The sequence below is a fragment of the Cervus elaphus genome, chromosome 8, assembly GCF_910594005.1.
Source record: "Cervus elaphus chromosome 8, mCerEla1.1, whole genome shotgun sequence".
NCBI classification, from domain to species: Eukaryota; Metazoa; Chordata; class Mammalia; order Artiodactyla; family Cervidae; genus Cervus; species Cervus elaphus.
In genome coordinates this window covers 43,115,521-43,136,481 of record NC_057822.1, presented here as the reverse complement: position 1 = coordinate 43,136,481, position 20,961 = coordinate 43,115,521, and the positions used below count along the sequence as shown (strand labels likewise).

Here is a 20,961-nt window from a genome sequence, read left to right as displayed (position 1 = left end):
TGTCAAAACAGACAGCATAATTCCTTAGAAACAAGGTCACTCTGCTCCCTCCGGGAACAGGTACCTGTCTTGGGAAAAATGGACTGCCATCTTCATACTTGCCATCAGTCCAGGGGCAGCACTAAATTTTTAAAACACAACAGTTCTCCTAGGCTGTTTCAGTGGCCTTTCTCCTCCGATTTATGTTTTTAAGTTGGTTGCTGTTAACATTAGTCTAACATCCAGAGTTTCAGTAAAGTTGATTCTGATATTTGCAAAGTTTTCAGTGCTGCTTGGGAGGAATGTCCCCCAAAGTTCCTTGCTCTGCTTTGTTTTGAGTGATGTCCTCATAGAATGAATTAGGAAATAACTTCCCTTGTTTGATTTCCTGGAAGACTTGTGAAGACTTGGCATTATTATTATATTTTTTTAATGTTTGGTTGAATTCATTCCAAAAGCCATCCAGACCTAGAGTTTTTTTCTTGGGAAAGTTTTAAAATACAAATGTACCCTCCAAATTGATGGCATTCCCAATAATAATATATAAGTGCCTGTTTTCCCATCACTAACACTGCTGCTGTTGCTGCGAAGTTGCTTAAATCATGTCCGACTCTGTGCGACCCCATAGACGGCAGCCCACCAGGCTCCCCCGTCCCTGGGATTCTCCAGGCAAAAACACTGGAGTGGGTTGCGTTTTCCGTCTCCAATGCATGAAAGTGAAAAGTGAAAGTGGAGTCACTCAGTCATCCGACTCTTAGCGACCCCATGGACTGCAGCCCACCAGGCTCCTCCATCCAAGGGATTTTCCAGGCAAGAGTACTGGAGTAGGGTGCCATTGCCTTCTCCGTCACTACCACTAGGTGGTATGAAATGTTATTTGTCTTTGTTAATGTGTTCAGTTCAGCTCAGTCACTCAGTTGTGTCCAGCTCTTTGCGACCACATGGACTGCAGCACACCAGACTTCCCTGTCCATCACCAGCTCCCGGAGCTTGCTCAAATTCATGTCCATTGAGTCAATGATGCCATCCAACATCTCATCCTCTGTCATCCCCTTTTCCTGCCTTCAACCTTTCCCAGCATCAGGGTCTTTTCCATTGAGTCAGTTCTTCTCATCAGTTAATGTGTTAGGGAAAAATAAATCTTATTTTGATTTGCACCTAATAAATAATAAAGGCAGTGTTTGAAACCAGGATCTTGATTGAGCTGGTACTAACACTACAAATTTGGAACTAATATTCTTAACTACTTCATTGTACTACCTCAATGTGGTGAATAAGGTTGAGCATTTTAGCATATTTTAAAGGTGTTTGTTTTTCTTACTTATATGCACTTTATCTACATTCCTGTTATGGATTTGCTATCACTTTTTAAATGTCTTCTTAATGGCAAGCGTCATAGAAATAATTGATTCATCCAAGAATCAGCAAGAGATGCTGAAACCAATGGGTGAAAAGTTGAATGCAGAACAAGATATATACAGGAGCTTTGAGTACTCTCCCCCTCCCAAAACAGTGATTAATTATTAAAGGAAAAATGGAACTTTACAGGAAAGATACCTGGCAGACACCAGCTTAGTCACGTTGTTAAGGTTAACTTCTCTAGTAATGGGACAAATAAAAAATGTGTACATGATAGGAAGAAAAATGGGAAGAACACAAATCTCTCCTGTGATTTTCTGCCAAAGATGCAAACTTTGAATTTGATCAGGAGGAAATATCAGATAAATTGAGGAACATTTTCAAAAGTAACTGGTCTACTTTTAGGTCTGCATAGTCTTTTAAAATGTCAAGATCATGAAAGAAAAGTACGTTTGAAATTATTTCAAAAAGAAAAGAAAAATTCCTCTCTTCATAACTTATGACCAGTTCATTTTTTCAAACCAATGTTAAAATCTACTAAGGTAAATATATAACTAGTTTTTATGTATATTTATCATAAAAAGGTAGTTATAATTGATTCTTGAGTTTCTTGAGTTATCTTAAAATCCAAGTTATTTTTAAATCCATTAAATATAGTCTTTCCTCATTATTCACGAATTTCATATTTGGAATTCAACTACTTGCTAAAGTGTGTCTGTAATCCAAAATTAACAGTCAGATCACTGTCCCAGTTATTGTGTGTGTGTGCAGAGCAGTGAAAAACTTGAGTTCAGATGTACATGTTCCCAGCTGGAGGTCTAATAAGGCTATGATGTTTCCTCTCGTATTATAAACAAGTATCCTTTTTGCTATGTATTCACTGCCTTATTTTTCGCATTTTTTTTGCATTTTTTGGTGATTTCACCATTTAAAATGGCCCTTGAGTATAACATTGAACTCTTAGGTGATATTCCTAAGCACAAGGAAAGTTTGACATTCCTTATGAAGAAAGGAAAACATGTTCTAGGTGAACTCCATTAGGGCATGAGGTGTAGTGCTATGGCCATGAGTACAAGTTAATAAAATGATTTTATGTATTTTTTTAAACTTTTTTTTTTGTATTGAAGTATAGCCGATTAACAATGTTGTGATAGTTTCTGGTGAACAGTGAAGGGACTCAGTCACACGTATACCTAAACCCATTCTTCCTGAAACTCACCTCCCATTCAAGCTGCCACATAACACTGAACAGAGTTCCTTGTGCTGTACAGTAGGTCCATGTTGGTTATCTATTTTAAATACAGTGTGTACAGGCAATCATAAGTTGTTTCCTACGTCTGTGAGTCTCTCTGTGTTTTGTAAGTTCGTCTGTCTCATCTCTTTTTGGATACCACATATAAAGGATGTCATACAGTATTTCTCCTTTTCTATCTGACTTAAACTGATAATGTATATTTTAAAAGGTGTCTTTAAACAGAAACAAGTAAAACAAGATTATTTATTGATCAGCTGACGAAAATGTTATATTCAGAGACTCACAGGTCCCTAATCCTGTATTTCCTCTAGGATTAATGTTTCATCATTAATTCAGTACACAGCAACTTTATAGAATGTGACTACTATCGATAACAGACTCAACCATACTTATAAACACCAAACTTTTACCTCAGGGAGGTGATGCACTTGCTATTAAACTCCAGATTATCATTATCTATTCTTCAGTTTCTTCCATATCTTGAGAAATCGGTAGATTTTTATTGCTTAATGAGAAGATTATTAGTTGCTGTTTATGTCTATTGTTCATATTTTAATTTTTACCCAACAGAGCCTGGAACATACTTTTAAATAGATTTCAAAACTCAAAGTTGAGCCTTAAAAGATATACTCTTTGATCTGTGTTCTGGGCAGGATTGGAGAATCATCCATACTGTCCTGAGGCAGACAACTCAGAACAGCCAGGGGAAAATGGTATTAAGGGTGGGCAATGGTGCATGTACACAGTGAGCATATGTTTAGGAAGAACACTATCATGTTTCCCAGACAAACCTAGACAACATATTAAAAAACAGAGACATTACTTTGCCAACAAAGGTCCATCTAGTCAAAGCTATGGTTTTTCCATTAGTCAGGTATGAATTTGAGAGTTGGACCTTAAAGAAGGCTGAGCACCCCAAAACTGATGCTTTTGAACTGTAGTGTTGGTGAAGACTCTTGAGAGTCCCTTGGACTGCAAGGAAATCCACCCAGTCAATCGTAAAGGAAGTAAATCCTGAATACTCATTGGAAGGACTGATGCTGAAGTTGAAACTCGAATACTTTGGCCACCTGATACAAAGAGCTGACTCGTTAGAAAAGATCCTGATCCTGGGAAAGATTGAAGGCAGGAGGAGAAGGGGACAAGAGAAGACAAGATGGTTTGATGACATCATTGACTCAATGGACATGAGTTTGAGCAAGCTCTGGGAGATAGTGAAGGACAGGGAACCCTGGTGTGCTGCCGTCCACGGGGTCACAAAGAGTCAGACTCAACTGAGTGACTGAACAACAGCAACAGCAGATGTTTCCCAGAGACCCCAGGTTCAAGTTGTTACAGAACACAAATTATTAGGAAACATTAAAAATGTTACCAAGATTCCTCACAAGAATTTTTAGCTTAAAATAGGCTTGCCAGATAAAATAGTTCGATTTATGAATTGGCGAGACCATACTTACTGTAAAAAATGATTTGTCCAACTATCTGAAATTAAAATTAAGTAGTATCCTATATTTTTACTTGTTAAATCTGGCAATCCTGGCCTTACTGTTTTCAAAGTGTCTTGAAGATACAGGAAATGTGCTGGCAGGTGAAGAGCTTGACACCTAATAAAAAATTCAGAGTACCCGTGAGAGTAAGAATTCCGGATGCCAGTCCATCAAAGGTATATAAAGTCTGTCTTTTAAAAGGGAGTTTGCACCAACTTTCTCCAAACGGAACGCTGCTGTTCATTACTGATATATATGAATGTTACAGAATGGGGCTGATTTTGATACTACTGATGAAACTAGTTTAAATAAGAAGATGTCAGGCTTTTAAGATTTATAATTGGAATGAAGCACACTACTAGGAGTAAAGGAGGAAAAGCTTGCTTAGAGATTGAAGACAGTCTAGTGTCAAAATTTTTTTAACTCATGTTTGAAGTAGAATTAATGGCTATTGATTGAAATAACAGTGCCCTGGATCCACAACAACAGAAACACATGGCATTAAAGAAACATATGACTTACTACAGCTGCTTACTCTTATGGATAATTCTTCAGTGAGTTCAATTAAAATTTTCTTACTGTACTTGTTCCTCACCTTTTGAGAAATACGACCCTTTACAAATCTCTGATGTCTTAAGATATTATAGCTATGTAAAATATTGGGTTAAATAAAATTGATTTTTTTTCTTTCACCTCATGTCACTAAAAAAATTTAGTTATGTTTTGGCAAGATACAGTGTTTGACATATACTTTGTTACAGGCAGTGAGATCACTTAAGGAGACAATCGAAGACTGTTGGGACCAGGATGCAGAGGCTCGGCTTACTGCACAGTGTGCTGAAGAGAGGATGGCTGAACTTATGATGATATGGGAAAGAAACAAGTCTGTGAGCCCAACAGTCAATCCAATGTCTACTGCTATGCAGAACGAGCGGTAAGACACTGAGGGTTTGGAATCCGTCTGTCAGAATTTAAATCTGATACTAGAGAATAGGAAATAAATACTATTAAAACAGTCTAAGCATACAATGATTAACTCATACAATCTGATGTCGTAATTTTTCTTTCAGTATTCCTGTTCTCTTACTGAATGTTCTTGTTTAAAGTGCAAGATGAAATCCATGGGTTTTCATATCTAACAATACAGTAAAAGATCAGTCTTTGTCTGTTAATGCACGAAGTTCCCTATGATAATAAAGGAGAAGTATTTTCATAGTTCCAAAAGTTTTATATGTACTTCTGCATACTGTTTTGTCTTGATTATCCTTTGTGGTTGTTATTTCTTTTTCCCCTGAATTTTGTTTGTTTAAAGCAAATAGAACTGTGAACTTGCATATGTATCTAACCATTGCTTCACTGGAAACTAGGTTTTCCAGGCTCCCTATCCAGTGGTCTTTGTTTATAGAATGCTGCTACTTTTACAAGAAAGCAGTTCATGAGTCTTTTTGTCTCATCATGAGCTTTATTTTATGAGACATTTCTTTATTAGAACTATGATTTTTTTTTAAACTATCTTTATTAGAACTTCTTAGAAGGGCTTTTAGAAAAAATTCTGAAACTTGAAACTTTTCAGACCATGTAATCTATGTTTCTTCATTCTGTGTTTAGGGGATAAAGTCTTCCCACAAATTTTCATTTTATCTAAATAAAACATGATAAAATTTTTTCAGAGAAGCATTCTTGAATCATTTTCTTTGATATTTTCTGTTGTTCTAATTTTTAAGAAAATTCATATTCTGAACTGTGGATCCGACATTGGGTTTACACTGCTTGTGCTTGGACTGAATTACCTTCAGGGTATAAACCTTTATTTCTGTTATTAATATACCAGCAAGTTGAGGAAGATATAAATTAGCATATCTAAATATAAATTTCTCAGCTTACAAAGGCCTTGAAGATAGTCTTCTGTTCCATCACCACTTATCTCTGTGTTCTCTGTCTGCTTTAGTATGCTATTTGTACCTCAGTCAGTTCTTTTACTTTAAGTGCTTTTGAACTTTCCTTAACCTGGAGGAGGAAATGCTTTTTTTTTTTTTTTGGATGCTTTCCTTTGCTGTGGCCATGTTTGCCTCATTCAGTTCTACCCTTTAACATGCTGCTTTTCATGTCTGGTGACTTCAGAATTTTCCTCCAAATTGTAATTCATCTAACATTCATTCTACTCTAGGGTTCATTGTATTGGCTCTTTCCTCCCATCCCTCTTGGGCAATACAAAAGCTTTTCTGTTCCTCCCCTTCCTGTCATTCCCCTCGTAACTTCATCAGTTTTTCTTCATAGCACTTTTCCTTTAGTTGTTGCTTTTTTCCTGTAATCTGTTAATGTTCCCACTGTCTATACTTGATTGTTTATACTTGATTTTAAACTACCCTTCACTTTTATGTTATTTTTCTTTTCAGTTTTATTGAGATATAATTGACATGTAGCACTCTGTAAATTTAACATGTATAGAATGATCATTTGACTTAATACATAAAATGATTATCACAATTGTTTAGTAAATGTTCATCATTCTCATATAGATACAAAATTAAGGAAATAGGTAAAAAACAGTTTTTCCCGTTGGGATGAGAACTCTTAGGATTTACTCTGTTAACAGCTTTCATTTTATTTTTTTTGTTTGTTTTATTTTTTGGCCATGTCAAGCAATATGTGGGATCTTAGTTCCCCAACCAGTGATCAAACATGCATACCCTGCATTGGAAACTCAGAGTCTTAGCCACTGGGCCACCAGGGATCTTGGTCCTAACACCTTTCATATATAGCATACAGCAGTGTTAATTGTTTTTATCCTATATGTTAGATCCCTAGTATTTATTTATCTTATAACTGAAAGCTTGGACCTTTTGACTGCCTTCATCCCATTCCCCTGTTCTCCTCTGCCTATGTTAACCACAGATCTTAGTGCTTTTTCTGTGGGTTTTTTAAAAAATATATAATTAACCTACAACATTATGTTAGTTCGTGTTATGCAACATAGTGATTTGTTACTTCTATACATTTCAAAATGATCACCAACATAAGTCTAGTTATGGTATATCACCATACAAAGACATCACATAATTATTGACTATATTCCCCACAGTGTGCATTTCATACCCATGACTCGTTTATTCTGAAAGTAGAATTTTATACCTCTTCATCTCCTTCCCCTATTCCTCTTCTTCCCTCCAACCCCTTCTTCTCTGGCAGCTGCCTGTTTCTTCTCTGCATCTCTGCCTGTGTTTCTGTTTAGTTCTGTTTGTTCATTTGTTTGGTTTTTTAGATTCAACATAAAAGTAAAAAATAAAACCTATCTGTGAACAATATCGGGTTGCTTTGGTACCTTGGCCTGGCTTTTATTTTTAAAAACATAAATATATTACAGCATGCTGCTCAAGAACCATCATTCTCAAGAAGTGACACTGAAAGTGTAAAACCTTTGGTAACTGGAGAGCAGTTCTGAGTCTTTGATTTTTTTTTTTTAAATCTGAGTATCACATTCTGCCTTATACTCTAGGCTCTAGGACTTCCATTGATATGGCTCAGTCTCTACCTAGGAAGATACATTCCTTTGCTAGAGTATGCCCCTTAATGGAGCACTTTGGAACAGCCTAAAAGCTTGTGTTCTTTTTACCATTTGGAACTTAATTGGTAAAATATTTGTTGAGTAGCCACTGTGTATCTAGAATTACGGAAACACAAAAGACAAGTGCCTTGGTTCCTCCTTTCATGGAAATTTATGTCTAATTGAGCAAATATACAATTCATCAAGACATACTTGCTAACGTTACAAAACTATAGGGGTGTTTTTTTTTTAATTAATAACTCTTACAAACTAAAATAATGAACATCTATAAAAATCATATAGATCCCCATCAGTTTTCTGATAGGCTTAAATGGTATAAAACTCAGTTTCAGTTCAGTCGCTCAGTTGTGTCTGACTCTGCGACCCCATGAATCGCAGCTCACCTCCCTGTCCATCACTAACTCCCATGAGTTTACTCAAACTCATGTCCATCGAGTCAGCTATGCCATCCAGCCATCTCATCCTCTGTCGTCCCCTTCTCCGCCTGCCCCCAATCCCTCGCAGCATCAGGATCTTTTTCAATGAGTCAGCTCTTTGCATGAGGTGGCCAAAGTATTGGAGTTTCAGCTTCAGCATCAGTCCTTCCAATGAACGTCCAGGACTGATCTCCTTTAGGATGGACTGGTTGAATCTCCTTGCAGTCCAAGGGACTCTCAAGAGTCTTCTCCAACACCACAGTTCAAAAGCATCAATTCTTCGGATCTTAGCTTTCTTTATAGTCCAACTCTCACATCCATACGTGACCACTTTTCTGAATGTTGAGCTTTAAGCCAACTTTTTCACTCTTCTCTTTCATTTTCATCAAGAGGCTTTTTAGTTCCTCTTCACTTTCTGCCATAAGGGTGGTGTCATCTGCATATCTGAGGTTATTGATATTTCTCCCAGCAATCTTGATTCCAGCTTGTGTTTCTTCCAGCCCAGCGTTTCTCATGATGTACTCTGCATATAAGTTAAGTAAGCAGGGTGACAATATACAGCTAGTGTAAAACTAGCCTATAGCAAATTGTTAGTTAATATTTGTCAATACATGATTAGCATTTGGTTAGAATTTTTAAATAGCTTTAAGAATAACGCGGGTTAGGAATAAATGAGAAAGCAGTTTGTACTTTAAAAATCAGAGTTGTTAAACTTGAAGAGTCACTTTGTCATAAATATATTCTCAACGTGACACTTTTTTCTTTCTTTAAGCAACCTGTCACACAATAGGCGTGTGCCAAAGATTGGCCCTTATCCAGATTATTCTTCTTCCTCATACATTGAAGATTCTATCCATCACACTGACAGCATTGTGAAGAACATTTCCTCTGAGCATTCGATGTCCAGCACACCTTTGACCATAGGGGAGAAGAACCGAAACTCAATTAACTATGAACGGCAGCAAGCACAAGCTCGAATCCCCAGCCCTGAAACGAGCGTCACCAGCTTGTCTACCAACACCACAACCACAAACACCACTGGCCTAACTCCAAGTACCGGGATGACCACTATATCCGAGGTGCCATACCCAGATGAAACAAGTCTGCATGCCACCAATGTGTCACAGCCAGTCGGGCCAACTCCTGTCTGCTTACAACTGACCGAAGAAGACTTGGAGACCAACAAGCTGGACCCAAAAGAAGTCGATAAAAACCTCAAGGAAAGTTCTGATGAGAATCTCATGGAGCATTCTCTTAAACAATTCAGTGGGCCAGACCCACTGAGCAGTACCAGTTCTAGCTTGCTTTACCCACTTATAAAGCTTGCAGTTGAAGTGACTGGGCAGCAGGACTTCACACAGGCTGCAAATGGCCAAGCATGTTTAATTCCTGATGTCCCACCCGCTCAGATCTATCCTCTCCCCAAGCAACAGAACCTTCCTAAGAGACCTACTAGTTTGCCTTTAAACACCAAAAATTCAACAAAGGAGCCCAGACTGAAATTTGGCAGCAAGCACAAATCAAACTTGAAACAAGTAGAAACTGGAGTTGCCAAGATGAATACAATCAATGCTGCCGAACCTCACATAGTGACAGTCACTATGAATGGTGTGGCTGGCAGAAACCACGGCGTTAATGCCCATGCTGCCACTACTCAGTATGCCAATGGGGTCGTACCATCTGGCCAGACAGCTAACGCGGTGGCACACAGGGCCCAAGAGATGCTGCAGAATCAGTTCATTGGTGAGGACACTCGGCTGAACATTAATTCCAGTCCTGATGAGCATGAACCTTTACTAAGACGAGAGCAGCAGGCTGGCCATGATGAAGGTGTCCTGGATCGTCTTGTGGACAGGAGAGAACGGCCCCTAGAAGGCGGCCGAACTAATTCCAACAACAACAACAGCAATCCATGTTCCGAGCAAGAAGTTCTCACACAGGGTGTTCCAAGCACAGTAGCAGACCCTGGACCATCAAAGCCTAGAAGAGCACAGAGGCCTAATTCTCTGGATCTTTCAGCCACCAATGTCCTTGATGGCAGCAGTTTGCAGTGTAAGTGGAGGGATTGCGTAAGTGGAGGGATTGCGTAAGTGGAGGGATTTTGAGACCATTTAAATATATTTAGCTAGAAATAGATTATGTTTCAACTAGCAATTATTTACTTTTACCACGTTTGGTTGGATTTCAAAAGTAAGTAGACATTTGTTTTAAAAATAATTTTTTGCTGATAATTAAAAAGTCAGTGTCACAATAATCAGAATAATTACCGATTTAATATGTACCTTATGTAGCTTCTGGTTTATAATGCAGCTCACATACTTGCTGTGCATAGTTGAGATTTTGTACTTTCTAGTTTAAAGCATCCAAGTAAAATGATACTGATACAACTTTAGAAACACTTTGTTGAGCATATTATACCTATTATATACACATTTAGGCTTTATCACACTAATCTTAATAAATCTGAAAAGTGCAGAGAAAATTCAGAAAAGTCACTGTAAAGAAACTACAGAGTTATTCTTGGTTTTTCATGTCAGTATTTTCAGGAGCTGTGTGCCTATAGCATTGTGCTATGGGGCCCTTAGCCACTTACACAAATAACTTGATACTTGGTTTATGGCCCTTGAGGGATTATAACACAAGACAGGAGAGCTCACTAAGACAGTCATAATTGTACAAAATGATATCTCTTTTAGACTGATAGCAGTTATGAAAAAAAAGTCACATTTTATGTTTGTTGTCAAAGACTACAAAATGGGCTAATGGGATCAGGCTGTCAAAAAAATCAGTAGAACCTAGCCCTTTGCTTGAGTAGCTTGTATTGAAGAGTTGACATAAATTATGGCAAGGGTCCACATCTGTAAAATGTTTTGCCAGGTATGGGAAGGAGAAATCACTAGAAAATTTGCACTCTAGTGTTTATGTCATTCTTCTGAAAAATAAGTATATTCTAGGTGCCTGCTTTGATCATGAAATAGAAAGATTAAATGCATTTTGCCAAGTTAAGATTTTTACCAATAACCAAAGGATTTGAGAATACAGTTGAGAACTTGGAATTTTCTCCTGTTTTTGCTTTTTGAGGTTTTTCTATATTTTTTTCCTTGCCTATAGAATAATTCAACCAATTATAGAAACATTGTGCTTAAAGAATTTCAAAAATAATTTGATAAAGTTAGAAAAATACTATTTGGCATCATGAATTTCAAGAAATGTCTGTTAGCTTCTCCTGTAGACATTCATTTGATCTCTTATCCATTTACAACCCTAATTTTCACTTTTTAGTAGTTTCTTTATGTATAGCTCATTTTTCTGCACTTTTATTTTCAGTAGATGAGTCAACACAAGATGGCAAATCAGGATCTGGTGAAAAGATCAAGAAACGAGTGAAAACTCCCTATTCTCTTAAGCGGTGGCGCCCCTCCACCTGGGTCATTTCCACTGAACCACTGGACTGTGAGGTCAACAACAATGGCAAAGACAGGGCGGTGCATTCCAAATCCAGCACCACTGTTTACCTTGCAGACGGAGGCACCGCCACGACGATGGTGTCTAAAGATATAGGGATGAACTGTCTGTGAAATGTTTTCAAACCTATGGAGTGAAATTATTTTTTGCATCATTTAAATGTGCAGAAGACATTAAAAGAAAAAACTGCTTTATCCTCCTGTCAGTACCCCCTCCTATCCCTGCAACAAGGACTTGCTTTAAATAGATTTCAGCTATGCAGAAAAATTTAGCTTATGCTTCCATATTTTTTAATTTTTTTTTAAGTTTTGCACTTTTGTTTAGTCTCGCTAAAGTTATATTTGTCTGTTATGACCACAGAATTATATGTGTGTGTATCAAAAGTGGTCTCAAAATATTTTTTTAAGAAAAAGCAGAAACAATGTATTGCTGATAATCAGTTTGGACCAGTTTCTAAAGGTCATTAAATCAGAAGCAAATTAAGACAGGTTTGACTGCAGTGGTGTCTGGTATCCATGTTTTATTTCTGGGCACAAGCTAGTTTGTATGTTGATATGTTCCTGAACGCGTTATCTGTTGGACATTCTTTTCTCTGTGTTTTGTTTGAATGTGCAATAGTCTATAGGCCACAAATAAGCTTTCTCGTAAGCTCTCTTCCTAACAGAGCACACATTCTTCCAAGATATGAACATTTTCCTTCCCCACCTTCCATACTTTTGGCAGGTCAGTTCTTTGACAGTGAGTTTTTGCATAAGAGAAAGCAGCTACCTGATTTCTTGCTTTCTCTCTCCTTATGGAGAATGCAGAAACATTGTCTCAAAGGGCTCTAAAGAAGGAACTACCAAAACCTAATTTGAAATGCCATTTCTTTTATCCTTCCAAATCCTAAACATTTCCTTCCGGGCATTTTAATAAACATACTTGGTTTCTGGTTTTGGAAGTTTGTAAGAGCACAGAACAAAAAGTGAGTCAAATATTAGCTGTTTTCCATTTTATTTTTTATATATATGATCGTGTTCCATATTCATTTATTTAAGAAGCACATTTTTATCAGAAAACTTACAGAGCTTTCCTTATGGAATTTTTAAGTAGGTAGATGGTTAACACAATGTAGTATTATAGTCTTCATTCTCTGAATATGCTGTGTTTGACATAAATAAAATTACATCCTGTTTAAAATAACTTCAAAAGTAATTCATAGTTGTGAACCTGTAGTATATTTTTTATTCTTTTCCCAAACGAGGCCTGGTAACTTTATCTGGAAATTATTCCTGTTCCCATGACCTAAAACACTGTGTGGAAAAATCATTCAGCTGGCATGCCAAGTCCCTGTGAAAGGAAGAATTGCTGCCAAACCTGTCATTTTTGAGCAGACTGGGACTTACCTCTCTCTTTTCTAAACTGTGTTTCTTCACTAATCTTATTTTCATAGTTTTTCCATTTGCCAGTTTTTACATCATCTTTGATATGTGAGCACCGTTTTATGATTTACATTATATTAGAATGTACCTTTTAGTGATAACATCATGTATCATGTTGTTTTTAAAGCTTCCTTTGCTTCTTTCATTACTGATAATCGTCTCTAAAACAACCTCTGCATGTTTTTTTCTTTTTAAATAAAGCACTTTATGTCAAATAAGGGACTTTTTTATAAGCACAAATTATTTTCTATCAGTTTGCAAACAATGGAAGAGCTCACTTTTCCCCCCAGATTCTCAGATTACTTCATAGACTTTCAGTTCTGGAAGATATCCTGGAGATAAAAAGCTCACAGGAAAACACAAATTCCTGATTGAGGTTTTTATCTCCTGAACAAAGTTTTCTCACTCATACTCTTCTATCCGCATCACTTAGCTAAAGATAGACTCTGTTTCTCAATTTGCTATCCGAAATACGTATGTGTGACTTACTTGTGTACATAAGCTTTCTTTTGTTTGCCATCTATTGTGATCTTATGAAGAGAGATGTCACAGTGCTTAACCATTTATTCAGCTGGATTGCTGAACACGGTTTTAAAATCTTAGAAATGCCATTATTTTGCTAGTGCCCGAGATTTCCACCTTTTGTATTTTATTGGCCCTTCTGTTCATTCAGACCCTTAATATATTTTTCAATCATCTGGCATAAAAATTTTTCATTTATTTTTTTATCTATGTAATGAATATTTATATTTTTTCCTGTAAAATTTCCCTTGGTTCTCTTAATTTTAAATGTCTTCCAACTGCATTTCAGGATATTATTTTTAAGTAATTGTAGAACACCTTTGAGTCAAAATAACTTACATTTCTTCTTCAATTGGAAGCAACAAAGATAAATAACTATTTGAGGTCTAACTGATCTTTTCCAGACAGAAGAAGAGTTGCCTTACATTATACTACACTGTGTTTGGGCCAGTTGATTGTAAGTTTTTCAGGATCTTTTGGTATTTAGTAGTAAAATGCTCTCAAAAATTGGTATACCAAATTAAAAGAACTCCTTATAGTTTCCCATTTTATGCAAGCATGCTTAAAACAAATAATTTTCTTTCTCTATGTTTTTATTAGCAGACTCTTGGTAAAATAGGAGAAATAGAGAGTGTAGATAATTTTAATAAATTTTAAGTTAAATTTACCTCAGACTGATTTAGAATCTGTTTGCAAATATACAGGCAAGCAAAATTACATAAAATACTCATTTGCAAACTATTTAATAATAAATGTATCTTCAATCTAATATTTAACTGTATGCAAAAATTTTTGCATGTAGAAAAGCATTTGGGTCCCTTTGAATAAGAGGCCATTCATTTAATGAAAAAAATACTAAAATTCAACCTTAAAAGTATTATAACCTTAAAAGCATCATAACAGGTAATCAGAATAATTCCCTTAACTATCATAATTGTATATCAGAACTAAGTCTTTGAAAGAACGTAATTTTAATTGAATGTAGACAAAATGATTTAATGATAGTTCCTAAGAAGTTCCCTCTTTTTAAATGCATAGTTGGGGGGGGAAAGAATACTGGTGTGAAAAGTTACGGGAAGGCAAAGGAGTAGATACAGATACTAATTGGCTATTTATTACATACTGAATGCTGGAATATAAATACATTATCTCTTTGATTCCTCATGACAACCATATGAGAATTATGATTAATATTCCCATTTTACAGTAGGGGAAGCTGAAGCTAAGAGAAGCTAACTAGTATGCCTGAGGTCTGTACCTTGTAATTGACAAAGCTGTGATTTTCTAACCTAGGCCTGCTCTCTTCACATCTCTTTCATCCACACCACACTGCCTACACGCTGTATGACAGGATGCTTGACAGACTAACATTTTGTAAGAAATTTAGTCATTAAACTCCAGCACAATTGTGGCTTGAATATAAGCCAAACCAGATACCTTAATGGCTTTAGAGTTAGGAAAACACAAGAAGATGTACAGACATGTCTGTGGTGTTTGTTGCTTGAGAAATAATTACTAATTTCAAGACAAAATTCAGTTCCACATGTGCCATCATGAATCTTAAAATCATTTAACTTCTCTTCACTCCCGACATTCATATATTGCAAAACTAAATGGGAAAGGCAAAGGTGAATTGTGGGAACAGAGACCTTTTCCTAAATTGATTCCATTCTTGATTTGGTGGAATTAATTTAATGTGTCCCATCAGTCCTTGCACTTCATTTTGAAAATTTCTACTTTTAATGACTTTAGAAAATTTTACTAATTCAGTTAACTAATAGAAGAGGCTGTAGGAAGGATAGAAGGAAATACAGTTTTTATAAAGCAATTTGTATAGCTTCGTTAGGTGTATCCACTCACTCTGGAAAATGTGTTGGTTCTGAATGTGACAATAATTAAATAAAGGTGGGAACTCTCAAACAAGTATGTGTTTCAGTGGGAATTATCACAAAATTTGGCAAGTATGTTTATTTAAAATATTTTCCATCTTGGCTTCTAAAAGCCAAATGAAATTCAACAAACTTTTTTTTTTTCTTATTTATAAAAATAAATATTTCATTGGAGGTAATTAGGTCCTAGAATGTGAGATTACATTGTATTTCTATATAACCTTTTATAAATATATGTTAAACTTACTACCAGTTGTATGCAGGCTATTACATATATCAATAACTATTCACAGATTGCTATATATATTATTCTATCTTCCAAGCTAACTTCTTAAACTTAGAATCTGTACACACATGGTAGTTGATTATCTAGACCAGTTATCCTAGAAATTATGTTATTTTCCCATAGACACCCCAGGAGTCTTTCAGAGCCAAGATTTTTCTAAATATTCATACCTTTTACTGTCAGTTTGCTCATCAGCAAATAAAAGTTCATTTTAACTTTTAGATTCTGAACTATGTAAACTTTAGCCAGAACTACCTTGTGTGATCCACTCCTAGATGATAATCCTTGATTAAGTAAATCTGGCAAATCACTATTTGAACTAGTTTACACAAATATTATCAAAAGTAGGCTTTTCTACTGGTTCCCTGATTAACATACAAGAAAAGAGGAAATCCCAGGGTGGCACTCTGGGTTTACTTTACTTCATTCATCTCTTAGTTTCTGTCTTACTCTGACTTGCAATCTTCTGTGTCTGGAAGGTTTTCTTCACATTTATTCTGCTTCCCTCCTGTTTAATTTTGTATCTGTTCCTCTTAACCAGCAGATAAAATAAAAAGGAGGATGACCAACTGGTCATCCTCTCCAATATTTGTTATTCAGTATGCTTCAGGCTTCTTGACACTAAAGTCTCAGTTCTTCACACAAAATTTCTTTGGTTCCTTTACCATTTTCTCCTCAGTTTTATTTTCATACCTACTTATATTTAAGAATACCTAAAATTATATTTTGTTATATTCAAGTTCATTACTCCATTTATAGTTAAATAGGGTAGAGTTGAGAATTAAGATTTTTTCCATTTGACAGTAGATCCAACCATCGGATTGTCAGCAAATCAGCACTTCAGTTTATATTATCTAACATTTTTTTATCAAATTGTGGAGTTTTGTGATTTTTATACTGTCAATAGTTTATAACTAAAAAGTCATGCATGCAGAATTGTATATCACTTTACTGTTACTTTTAACCTATATTGCAGCTGGCTTAGCATTATGATTGAGCCACAACATTTTACATGTTTCTTTGCATCAAATATTAAACACAAAATGCAAGATTAACTTTCAAAAGCAAACCCTACAACAATCAAGTATTATCTACAAACATTTTTGCAGACCACTTTTGAAATACTCGTCATTGTTTTGCAACATAGACTGGACTATAACAACTTTTATTTAACTTTTAAGTGACTGGTTAAAATTGAGTGTTGTGCATATAAAGAAAAATTTATGGTTTATCTCATGGCTGGTAACATTTGAAAAATAAATATTTAAGAATTTATGCTGTGTATTAAAATTATGCCCCAAATAAATATATCTTGAAAATTCTAATTCCATTATTACTGTGATATCCATTGTGTTACTATTAAATGTTATAAAATTAATTTTTTAAACTTGAGACCCAGATTTTAAAATCTGAGTAAGAGACAAAGAATCTTATCACCAATTAGCTCGTCCAGTTTATGACAATATTTAAGCAAATTGCTGTATTTTAAACTGCAACTTGTTTTTGTCTTTAATGTTTTAAAAGACAACATGTAGGTTTTTTCCATTTTATTTGTACTTTAAGATTTCAAAACCATCTTCCTGTTTTAGACTCACTCTATAGACATAGTATTACTTAAAAACTCAGGGGCCCTTTCATCCCTTTGCACATTGAAAAACTTCAATTGATAGCAAACAGGCAATTAGATACAGTTGAATATTTAAATTTTTGTTACACACAGAGTTCATTTAATGTTTCATGCTATGATTTGACTTAACTTACATAGATACCAGATTTCATTAATCATAAAAACTTGCCCAATTTTATAATTACTGAATAGAGGGAAATGACTCAACTAATTCACTACATGTTACGGCATATGTAGGCCTTAGAGTTGAAGTGCAGTCTTCAACCCATTTCTGTTTGGTTAAATAGTTATACATGAGACAGTTAATTTTGTTTCATTTTTTAATGGGGGAATTTGGTAAAGTAGTTCCTCAGAAATAAAATTTTTCAAGAGGTAAATTAACATTATTAAACTGTCTTCAAAAGTGAACTAGTGAATTTATAGCTTTAGTAATAAAGATGGTTTTGAGAAGGTAACCTATGGTAACCTATTTATCACATCGTCACATCCAAATAGAATTTTTCTTCCAGACAAGTTCAAGCTCCAAATTAGTAAGCTGTATATTTAAAATCCTTGCAGTGAAGTTACTTGTAACAAGTCTCTTGTCTCAGGCTCTCCACCTTATTACCAATCCTCTGAAGTGTGATAGGGAAACACATTTTTAAAGCTTAACAATAAGAAAACTGAGCTATTAATAAAAGATGAAATTCAAAGATAAGTCCTGGTTTAATGCTAAATCGCTTGGAGTCTGTGGCTTTTCTTTTTATGGTCACGTTTATTTATTTAAGCAGTTTTTGTATGCCTTGTCATGTTTCCATAGATGATATATTGTGTAAGTGTTTGTATAAGCTGGAATCATCCTTAATTTTCTGTTGATAATTTTTCAGATGAAGATAAGTGGATAATTGTAAAATACACTAACTCTTAGGGTGTTGTAGTAGCTGAAACATGGAAATGTGTAGCCACCGTGCTTTTTCTAAATGGACAGGAGAAACATAAGCTACAGAGTATTCATTTCTGAGGATGCTTTTCTCTAGTGAGAAAGGCTGAAAAATATTGGCAATTCCTCAGAACCCTCTTTCTTGTTAACGGGTATCTCTTGTTGGTGTGTTTTGCTCTTACATTACCAATAGAATATCATATATGAATTTATGAATAATTGCTTTCAGTTATTTTGCTTTTGTATAAGCCGTCTGAGACCTTGCTATGCTGTATAAGTTGTGTTTGATGGATCGGTGTGAGTATGAAATAAAGCAAATCACTTTTCTTTTGCATTATCTATGGATGCCACTATGGAAGCTGACATTAAGCCACTAAAGAGTTTTCTATGAATAATTGTAAGTAAATGCTTTGATATATATAAACCTAAATAAACGATTGTATTGATACAGAGACATTGGAGAAGGAGATTTTAAGGGAGTTCTTTAGGTTTAAAAAAGGCTTGCTGTAAAATGGTGCATTATTCCATTTATTAAAGATATTAATGACAACAGTGATTGTATCTTGATTTTATGAGGTGATCAGCAAATATGATTGTTAGTATGATATTTTAGGTATTTTGCATCAGAATAGTAATTGTTTCATATAGTATGACTTTCATTACTTAGTATGATACATCAAAAAAAAATCAACTAACATTAGAATAATAGTTGCACACTCACTGTATGCTAGGTATGGTGTTATTTATTTTATGTATGTTGGTAATTCTTAAAGCAGTTCTACAAAATGCAATTTACTATTTCCATTTTACATATAAAAAATGACTCAGAGAAGTCTAACACCTTGCCCAAAGCCACAGACCTTGTAAAGATGAGATTCTAAAGTATTTTCCATTTTGCTTTGAACTATATAGTTTTCAGTTTCTGCTTATAGGAAGAGAAACTCAAAATTAAAAATGGGAATCACCTGGTGGCTCAATAGAGTAGCCAGGAACATTACATGAAGCAATTTGAGATTACTGAAAAGTTATCAAAACAACTATCTTTATTGGCCTGACAATGCAGTTGTGCTTCATAGCATCAGATAATCTTTTCAGTTAGACCTTTGTATTTTTAGAAGGAATTTTTGCTTGAGGAGAAGCATGGTCTACTCCCAAATGCTCTGTTGTCACCTTAAAAAATATTGTAGGGGAGAATAGGTGTGGGGTATCTTTTTCCTTTTGACTCACATGCCCAACCTTAACAATATAATGCTACAGGGTACCATTGCAGTCCTCTATAAAACCCACTATGTAATATTTAAGATGATTAACTAAGTGTCCCTAGAGAAAATATGATGACCTGGGGAAAATGTATAGTAGTGAACTGCTGAACCTTTAGTCACGACTAGCCACAAGTAAAATTACTGTTCATTTACACCTACACCTGTGTGATTCATCTTCCCAGTTTATATATTTCTCTGCAGAGGGCAAACTTAGATAATGACTAATCTTTTTTATCTCTTGTGCTGTACTCAGTTGCTAAGCTGTGTCCGACTCTTTGTGACCCCATGGACTGTAGGCAGCCATGCTCCGTGAGATTTTTCAGGCAAGGATACTGAAGCGGATTACCGTTTCCTCCTCCAGGGTGTATCTTCCCAACCAGGGATCAAACCCACATCTCCTGTGTTGGCAGGTGGACCCATTACCACTGCACTACCTGGTGTCTTTCAAATTTAAGGCCAAATTCCATATTAGGGCTGCCTTCATTTTATTGATATAATGTAAATAATATATTCACTTTCTTAAAATTGAATCATTATTGTGTACTGAGTGTGACATAATTCCTGCCCCCCAGGAGCTGAAGCCATCTTGAGGAGAGAAGGCTCATCCAAGAAGTAGTGACATCAAGCAAGATGACATGTAAGTGCCGAAATAAGTGATAAACTACATGTTCAATATGTGTTCCAAGAACTAGGGAAGACTTCAATGAGGGAATGATTATTGAGCTGCGTCTTGACAAGTGGGATTTCAATAGGAAAAATGAAAGCATAATACTTGAAATGACCAGAAATAAAGGAGCATAGAGAATGGATATAAAGCAGAACATGTAGAACCAAACAGACATTAAGACTTTGGAAAGCCAGGTTTTGGACTTGCTATCATAGACAATAGGGAGGTTGAAGTTTCTTAAGTAGGAAAGGCCTAGAAGTAATTTGAAGTTTAGAGTCACAGATGGGCAGGATAAAGTAAAGGAGAGTGGTGGGACTGGGACATGAGAGGAACTTCAAGCCAAGTGCAATTTCAGTTGTTATCAGTAAGTTCCTTTTTTGAAGGATCATCAAAAAGCTTTTTTGACACCTGTTGTGTTGCAAACACTAGTAGGAGGTAAAAGACATAGCCCACCCTCACAGTAGACTTGAAGAAAATTATAGTGCAGATTGTAGGTACTATGATGGAGTGAAAACTAGGGGTATTACGGATGGACATGGCAAGGAAAGCTAATCCAGTCTTACTGAGTCAGAATTTCTCTTTTTGAGATTACTGATTATCTTAAAATATAAGGAATTAGTTAAGAGATGAGCAGTGACCTTCTAAGCAGAAGTTGTAGCATCCACAAAGCCCTCGAGGCTGTAAAGGGTGGAGCTTTTTCTTGTCAGATGGGATGTAGAGTTTGGAATGCTAGCTGAAAGTGTGGAAAGAGATGACCCAAAGAGGACTAGGACACAGAAACGCTAGCATACTATACTGAGAGTTTGGACCTACCTGGAAACCAGTGGGAGAATTCATGCAGG

The 20,961-nt window shown here is 35.7% G+C and overlaps 1 protein-coding gene across 1 annotated transcript in view; it reads left to right on the top strand.

Moving 5' to 3' along the window:
* Positions 1 to 17,072, top strand: part of BMPR2 (bone morphogenetic protein receptor type 2) — a 146,306-nt gene extending 129,234 nt beyond the window's left edge. Inside the window, exons 11-13 of the mRNA XM_043910371.1 lie at positions 4,842 to 5,014; positions 8,834 to 10,113; positions 11,389 to 17,072. Of these exons, the coding sequence (XP_043766306.1) occupies positions 4,842 to 5,014; positions 8,834 to 10,113; positions 11,389 to 11,639 (1,704 nt within the window). The 3' untranslated portion in view covers positions 11,640 to 17,072. The remainder of the gene's footprint in view (positions 1 to 4,841; positions 5,015 to 8,833; positions 10,114 to 11,388) is intronic.
* The last annotated feature ends 3,889 nt before the right edge of the window (positions 17,073 to 20,961 follow it).